The 8575-nt window shown below is 51.2% G+C and overlaps 1 protein-coding gene across 1 annotated transcript; it reads left to right on the top strand.

The window, feature by feature from the left end:
- Window positions 1-724: 724 nt before the first annotated feature.
- Window positions 725-8365, top strand: LOC125997330 (chymosin-like). The gene is made up of 9 exons (XM_049765776.1): window positions 725-786; window positions 2174-2324; window positions 2858-2975; window positions 4129-4247; window positions 4967-5166; window positions 5972-6085; window positions 6723-6867; window positions 7264-7362; window positions 8231-8365. Exons 1-9 carry the CDS (start codon window positions 725-727, stop codon window positions 8363-8365), a joined length of 1143 nt encoding a protein of 380 aa, XP_049621733.1.
- The last annotated feature ends 210 nt before the right edge of the window (window positions 8366-8575 follow it).

Raw genomic sequence — 8575 nt, forward strand, 5'->3', positions numbered from 1 at the left:
GATCAGTTCAGGATAGCTGAAAGTCACAGCCACAGTATTGGGTTTCCCAGACTTTGTGGCGGCTCGAAGGTTATTAATCATGTGTGTTCCATTGTCTTGTGTATGGTTCAGAGATCACAGCTGCATAGCCACAGCCTGAGAAATCACAGGGAAGGGGTGGGGGGGAACCAGTGTCTATCCCATTGGGTTTATATTTGAGCAGGATTAGGGTACAGTGTTCTGGGGAAAGAGTAACAAGGGTTCAACACAGTGCTTGCGGGTCTTATTCAACCGTAATGGGGGGCTGCCAGTGCATTGAATTTCTGGGCATTTCCTTTCAAGACTGCAGAGTCCAGGACCCTTATGGTCCTTCAGTCTTAGTTCTGCTCCTCCATCTTCCACTCTGAGTGCTGATATCTAGAGAAGGCCAACATGGGGGCTGGCCAGGTCCCACCTGTGTTAGCTCTGTTTACGGGGCCATCAGATATCAGAGGTCTTGCACATTTTCTGGCCCGAGGACCAAGCTTGCGTTATCCTTCGCTTTGAAGTCCCTGGCATGTCAGCCAAGGTGGCCCTTATCAGAGTGTATTAGGTAGTATGGATGTTATCTTAATGGCTTTGTGGAGTGGCCTGAAGTCAGAGGTCATCTCTGCTCCCTGGGCTCATGGCCAGAGGGGCCTGGCACCCTCTATAAAATCCACAGGGATGGGCAGTAGCCACAGCAGTGAACTGTTGCAGTTCCACGATGAGGTGCCTTGTGCTTCTCTTGGCCTTCCTTGCTCTCTCTCAGGGCAGTGGGATCACCAGGTGAGTGTTGGGGCCAGAAGGTGGAGGTCTTTCTTGTGCTCTCTCTGTTCGGGCCCCTGACAGGTTGTCAGCCGCTGCTTCCCCTGCAGAAGTTTTTGGGGGGCACTTTAGTGGGTTCCCAGGATGGTTACCCCCATCTGTCTATTTTGCTGCTGCACGGTGGAACTTTTTCCTTAAAGTCCCTGAAGTCATGCATTGCCTCTGGGCTCTAGGGAGCTAAGCGGGTTAGAGTGAGCCAGATATGAGGGTCTCCGGAGTTCTGCTAGGAAGGGAAATCAGGTTGGGGCTTCTATCATGGCACGAACACTAGGCAAGGTACTAGGATTGGCAGATGATGGGTGAGATGTTTTGTTTTGGCAGGAACCCTGAAATAAACCAACCACATGGCTGATATTGGAGGAGCTATTGCTTTGTTGTTGTTGTTGTTGTTGTTGTTGTTGTTGGTGTTGTTTTTTTGTTTTTGGGTCACATCTGGCAGTGCTCAGGGGTTACTCCTGGCTCTATGCTCAGAAATCACCCCTGGCAGGCACAGGGGACCATATGGGACGCCGGGATTCCAACCACCATCCTTCTGCATGAAAGGCAAATGCCTCAGCTCCATGCCATCTCTCTGGCCCCTGGAGCTATTGCTTTGTCTCAGAGGCATTTGTATGTTCTCTCTCTTTCTCTCTCTCAATTTTCTTTTGGGGCACAGTCTGAGACTGTTCCCAGTGGTTACTCTTCTGGCTCACTCCTATTTCCTGATAGTGTCCAGCACATGTGACTACCCAGTAGGAACTGGCCATGTGCAGAGAACCTGAGTGGTGGTACTCAGCAGCTTCTAAAACAGCTGTGGGCATGAAAGATAGTGGAAAGGACCAGAATGCATCCAGTGCAGGCAGGAGGGTCTTTTTGTTTCTTTAATTTTAAATTTTGGGCCATACCTGACTGTGATCAGAACTTACTTCTAGATCTGGATTCAGGGATCAACCCTGGCAGACCTCAGGTATTCATATGCAGTGATAGGGATTAAACTGGGGTCTGCTACATACAAGACGAGCACTTTAACCCCTGTACTATCCCTCCAGCCTCTGAGGTCTGGGTTTGATCTCTGGCACTGCCAGGAGAGACCCCTGAGCAAGACACTAGAAGTGACCCCTGAGACTTGTCAGAAACTAAACCAAACCAGACCAGCTAAATAAACAAATTAAACTATGGTATCTCTCCAGCCTAAAGATGGAAAAATAGAAATATCACTGTGCAGAGAAGTTAGAAAGGGAGAGGCATATAAAATGGAAGATGTGGTTTCGTTTTGGTTATAGGGAGAGTGAGAGAGTGGTTTGTCTGGAGTCCTTGACACCTCGGGTCATGGATTAAATGCCTACATGCTCCTCTTCCACCTACCCAGAATCCCTCTGTACAAAGGGAAGACTCTGAGGAAGTCCTTGAAGGAACATGGACTCCTGGATGACTTTATGAAGAATTACAAGACTAGCGTCTTCACGAAGTTCTCCAGTTCCCGAGAGGTGGCCAGAGAACCCCTGACCAATTACCTGGATGTAAGTGTCCCAAGAGCACAGAATCTGCTCAGCTCCAGCATATGCCCACCTTTGCAAGCCCTGTGAGCCCTGAAGTCCTCTGAAGCTGGGCTGGTCAGCTCAGGGCAGGAATGTCCTTGTGCCTTCTTCTTGGGGACCCTGTTTTCTTCCCTTGTCTGTCCCTCTGGGCAGAGACCAGCCAGCCTGTCCGCTCCTCCTTGCTCGCCTCTTCTTGTCTCCACCTGCTCCAGCTACTAGCTGGCAGGTGGACACTGAGAGGTGCAGGGCAGACACAGAGGAGATAGGCACTTCGCCTCTCTGTCCCTGTCTTCTGAGAGGCCAGCCCAGTTGTACCTGCTAGGGCTAATATAGTTTGTCTCCAATGTCTGCTTCTGGGGTTGAGCACAAAGGTGTTATGGTTTTGTGGAAAGATGTCTCAGTGTGGAAAGTTGGGGATAAAGCCCCGCATCAGAGCCACCTTGAGCGTCAACCTTCTCAACACTGTGCTGGCGCTGACCCTGGGTCCCTCTTGACCTGGACCTATTTGCCCACAGTCCCAGTACTTCGGCAAGATCCAGATTGGGACTCCGCCCCAGGAATTCACTGTGATATTCGACACTGGCTCCTCGGACCTCTGGGTGCCCTCTATCTACTGTGATAGCAATGCCTGCCGTGAGTAGCAAGAGGGCCCTTGGGGGAGGCTGGATGTATGGAGAGGATGGGGGCTCCTCAGTTCCAGACCAGTGGAGGCCCAGTTCTCCTTTCTATGAACTGGATCTCTAGTTATGTTGGAGAATACAGAGTGAATCTGTGGGGCTGGAGAGGTGGCGCTAGAGGTAGGATGTCTGCCTTGCAAGCGCTAGCCTAGGACGGACCCTAGGTTCAATCCCCCAGCATCCCATATGGTTCTCCCAAGCCAGGGGCCATTTCTGAGTGCATAGCCAGGAGTAACCAACCCCTGAGTGGCAAATGGGTGGGGACCAAAAAACAGAACAAAAAACAAACAAACAAAAAAACAACAAAAAAGAGTGAATCTGTGATAGGTGATGAGAGGGCATTTAATATATGCATTTGCTGTTTCTCCAGCATTCAGTGGAAAGAATTGTTTATTTTTTTATTTTTTGCCTCACCCCCTTCAGTGCTGGAGGCTATCAGGATTATATCTGGCAGAGCTGGTGTGTGTGTGTGTGTGTGTGTGTGTGTGTGTGTGTGTGTGTGTGTGTGTGTGTATGTAAGGGGAGGAGATGGTCAGGCTGGGTGATGGGCTTGTGTAATACTAGGGTTCATACTCAGGACCTCATACTTGCATAATATGCTTTTCTCAAGGCCTCTGAGTTCTCCCCCTGGCACTGGACACTCATTGCTTGGAAGCAAAAATAATAGCAGGGGCAGCTATTCCTAGTTTGTTGCTTGGGGGTTGGTCCTGGCATTGCTTGGGGGACCATCAGTGCAGTGGTTTGAGCTCAGGCCTCCTGCAGAGAAAGTCTATGCTCCAGTCCTTTGAGCCAGCTTCCCAGTCCTGAGTGTTCATTTATCTTCATTTACTAGCAGTGGAAACCCCAAGTTTAGAATATAGAGGTGAGGCACTATCTGTAATTACTTGACTGGTAGAAGTAAAATGTCCCAGAAACTGCCAGGACAACTTCTCTTTCTTTCTCTGTTTGGGATCAGAGAGATAAGTGGAGCAGTACTAACAAATTTCTTAGGTGACCATTCTGAGGATTAGCAAACAGGCTGACATTTGGGCCATATTCTGGGAGGATTGACTAGACTCAGGCTGTTGGAGCTGTTCCCAGCCTTCTTCACCTTCACCTCTCTATTCCAGAAAACCACCATCGCTTCAACCCACACAAGTCTTCGACCTTCCAGAACATGAACAAGCCCCTGGCCATTCAATATGGCACTGGCAGCATGGAGGGCATCCTGGGCTACGACACTGTCACCGTAAGTGCCCTGATCCTGGGATCCTGTTAGACTGTGGGTCCAGTTGGTGGTGTACACTCCGGGTAATGGACATGGGCCAGAGTGGATCCAGGGGGTTTAGCACCTGACTCTGACAGGGGCTGCATGAAGGGGTGAGAGAAGGGATATAGAGATGGAGTGAACCCTGGGATGGTATTTTAAGCTAATGAACACTCCCAATGACTATAATGGTCAGACCCTAAGCATGCTGGTGGTCTCAGGCTTCTTCCAAACAAGCCCCTCTTCTCCGTGGTGAGGTCCCACCAGAGTTGCTGTCACATCCTCTCTGGGGTAATTTAAAGGGGGCAGCAGGTGGTGGTGGTGGGTCCTCTTCTTTCTTCTCTTTCTTAAACAGACTTTTTCTGCTAGCAGACTTCATTTGACTGGGCAAATGAAGGAGACCAAATAGACAAAGGGAGAGGCCTAGAGAATATATATATATATATTTTCATATTTTTATCTTTCCATATTTTATTTTTTCTTCATAGTCACACTGAGCCACCATTGGTGCACCCAACTTCTGCACCTGAAACTCTGCTGTCTCCATGGCTCCCAGCCTCCTGGGAACTGTGCCCTTAAGTCACAGTACTGGGGAAGGGTCTATTCTCTGACTGCAGACTGCCACTGACTTTGTGTGGCCCCCAAGGTGGAACTGGTCCAGTTCTTGACCTGAGTCCTCTCTGCTTCTATTTCTCCTGTAGGTCGCCAACATCGTGGACACTCACCAGACCGTGGGCCTGAGCACCCGGGAACCTGGAGACATCTTTACCTACTCCGAGTTCGACGGCATCCTGGGGCTGGCCTATCCCTCCCTGGCCTCTCCATACTCAGTGCCTGTATTTGACAACATGATGGCCAAGCACCTGGTGAATAAGAACCTGTTTTCAGTTTACATGAACAGGTAGGAGCCAGGCCACAAGGGCCTCAGAGGACTCTAGGGACTTCAGGGTGGCAGGATGGACTTCTGTGTCCCACCCTCTGTTAGTTTCTAGGCACGTTAGAGCCCCCAGCAGAGTCATTGGTGCCGCCAATGGGCCCAAAGCCAACCTTGTCTCTGCACAGAGGCCTTTCATTTTCTTTGCCCATAGTGACAGTCCACTGGTTTCCTGCTTCTGTGAAGAGGTTCATGTTGGGAGTACTTGTGATAGGAAGAAGAGAAGGGGACTGAGCTGATGGGAAGGGACTGGGAGTTGGTGGGGTAGAACCCAGGCAAGGAGTAAACATAAAGTTTGGTGTATTGGTTTATTTATTCATACTGGGGAGGTTTACTGGAGCCCCTAAACTGCAGGGATGTGACCAGAGATTGGGTTACATCAACAAACCAGACAGATTCAAAGTGTGTGTCTGTGCTTCATTTCAGGGGTAACAGTGAAGGACGTACAGCTGTAGTTTAGCAAGCACCAATAGTGCCACTGCAGGATAGAAGAAGTGGGGTGTGGGGTGTGGGGGGCTCAGATAAGATTGCAGAGGTTTCTCTCCAGTAAGATGAAGTCAGGGTCTTGCGGCTGAGACTGCAACTTGTGCTGGATATAACCTGATGAGGATTAGGAATGAACACAGACCAACTGGAGTGTCAGGAGCTCCTGGAAATTGGGAAGATGGAGGTGGGGCTGTGAGGAAGCGGTAGAGCAGGGCGTCTTGCTTCAGTTGACTCTGCTGAGGGGCTGCCCCTAATGGGACCACATGAACCTTTTCTCTGCTTTCAGAGACAGTCAGGGGAGCATGCTCACACTGGGCGCCATCGATGCCTCCCACTACAATGGTTCCCTGCACTGGGTGCCCATCACTGTGCAGCAGTACTGGCAGTTCACCGTGGACAAGTGAGTGAGCCACTGGTTCCTGGCTGGAGCCGAGAGGGACAGTCAGAGCTACTCAGGAGTCCCCCATGCACCCCTCCACGAACCCCTACCCAGTGTTGCCTCATCTCCTAACTCATCACTATGAGGACTGAACCTCGCTCCCCACCTCAGGACATGCCCATCTCATTAAGTCTAAGGGTGGTAGGGGGATGACTTGCCCAAGACCTTTGCCCAGGCCTTATTGGACAATAGGAGTCTGACCTCAACTTTCAGGTCCCTTTGGTGCTCCCCAGCCCTTGCTGCTGTTAGCCCCAAGTTCCTGTCTCTGGGCAGGCCTAGTTGCAGAGTTAGGGAGAAAAGCCTTCTAGTCTTTCCTCTGAGTTCTAGAGGTACCCCAGTAAGAGATCCAGAGGAGAGGGTGCAAGTGGGATTTGGGGAGCTGGGGCAGGGAGGAGAGGTAAAGATTTGTATAATGGGAGGCCAGAGCGATAGCACAGAGGGTAGGGTGTTTGCCTGGCATGAGGCCAACCTGGGTTAGATTCCTGGTATCCCATCTGGTCCTCTGAGCCTGTCAGGAGTGATTTCTGAGTGCAGAGCTAGGAGTAACCTGGCCCCCCCAAACCAAAAAAAAAAAGTTTGTGTAATGTGTGTCCCCCAGAATCACCGTTGACGGTGTGGTCGTGGCCTGTGAGGGTGGCTGCCAGGCCATTCTGGACACCGGAACCTCCCTACTGGTGGGGCCCAGCGACGACATCTTCAACATCCAGTCAGCCATTGGAGCCACTGAAGGCCAGTACGGCATGGTGAGACCACGTTACCCCCAGTTCCTTTTAAAGGGGCCCCATAGCACACAGAAAGCCTGAGAAACCAATAGGGGAACATCAAGCTTCCTGGGTCCCTCAGTCCCTTGGCCTTGTGATGGCTTCATCCCCAATTCCTCTAGGATCCAACATCTCCCTTGGCTCCCTGAAGCTCTCTGAGCTCTGTCTGTCCTGGGATGGAGGGCACATGAGACTTTCCTTTTGTCCCACGTTTGGGTGTGTCTCTGGGTGGGTGGACTTGTATGGGGACCACCTCCAAGCAGGGAACCTCTCAGGGGTCTGTGAAGAGGCATCAAGGAGGAACCCAGGTGAGAGAACAGTGCCGCCTGGGCTCCTCTGTCCCTTCCTGCCTACTGACAGGCACCCTCTGTATTATAGTTTGACATCAACTGCAGGAGCCTGAGCAGCATGCCCACCGTGGTTTTTGAGATCAATGGCAGGCAGTACCCTCTGCCCCCCACTGCCTACACCAACAGGGTAAGTCTCAGAAGGAGTGTGGGCTCATCTGTGGCCAGAACAAGGGATCCCAGGGATCTTCTGAGAGGGACAGTACCATCTGCCCCCCATGCCCATCTGTGAAAGCCTATGCTTCCTCCTGGGCAATAGACAAGATCAGGGAAACTCACTCTTCATTCTACACCCAATGCAACAGAGCTTTGTCAAATATTCTCAGGAGGCCTGAGCTTTGGGGCCGGAGCAATGGCGCAGCAGTAGGGCGTTTGCCCTGCAAGTGCCTGACCTAGGACGGATTATGGTTTGATCCCCAGCATCCCACATGGTCCCCCAAGCCAGGAGCGATTTCTGAGCACATAGCCAGGAGTAACCTCTGATTGTCACCGGGTGTGGCCCCAAAACAAAACAAACAAACAAACAAGAAAGCCTGAGCTTTGCTGGTACCAACACTGTCCTCACAAACCCTCTGGCCTCAGCTTTTCCCTAATCACAGGCAGCCCAAACTGAGAAGTCTTCAGGTCTCAGATGAAAGATGTTTTGGGGTCAGTGGGAAAGGAGGTGACAAGAGGTGGAAACTGAGGGCCTGGAGTAGACCCATGGAAGAGGAGGGGAAGGGGATCCCTTTAGGCCATCTTGAACACAGCCACTTTATTTTCCCACCATCTCTGTCTTCCCTGGTGTTTGGAGACAATACTGATGTTTGTCTATGTAGTAGGAAGGAAGGAAGGTAGGGAGGAAGGAAGGAAGGAAGGAAGGAAGGAAGGAAGGAAGGAAGGAAGGAAAGAAGGAAGGAAGGAACAGGAGAGCCTAGTGGTTTGGGAAGAGGTGGGTCCCACCTGCCCAGGGGTCCAACCAGGCCAGGAGGAGGTTCATCCTTCCATCCCTTCCCCAGGACGAGGGCTTCTGCAGCAGCGGCTTCCAGGGAGACGACTCTGAGCTGTGGATCCTGGGCGACGTCTTCATCCGGGAATACTTCAGCGTCTTCGACAGGATCAACAATCGCGTGGGGCTGGCCAAGGCTGTGTAAAAGCACAGCTAAGCAGAAGGTCCTCAATAAATATCATATCCCTGCAAAACCTGCTGTTCTGTGTTCTTGGGGTGGGGAGGGGTGAGTGGAAAGGAGGTACGTGCCAGAAGGAATTGGCCATTTTGAGTTAAAAAGACTCTGCTGTCCTATCTGATAGGCCATTCTAGATCTCTTTGATTTGGTAATGGGATCTCCTTAAACTCCCTTAGT

Source organism: Suncus etruscus, chromosome 19 (assembly GCF_024139225.1).
Source record: "Suncus etruscus isolate mSunEtr1 chromosome 19, mSunEtr1.pri.cur, whole genome shotgun sequence".
NCBI lineage: Eukaryota > Metazoa > Chordata > Mammalia > Eulipotyphla > Soricidae > Suncus > Suncus etruscus.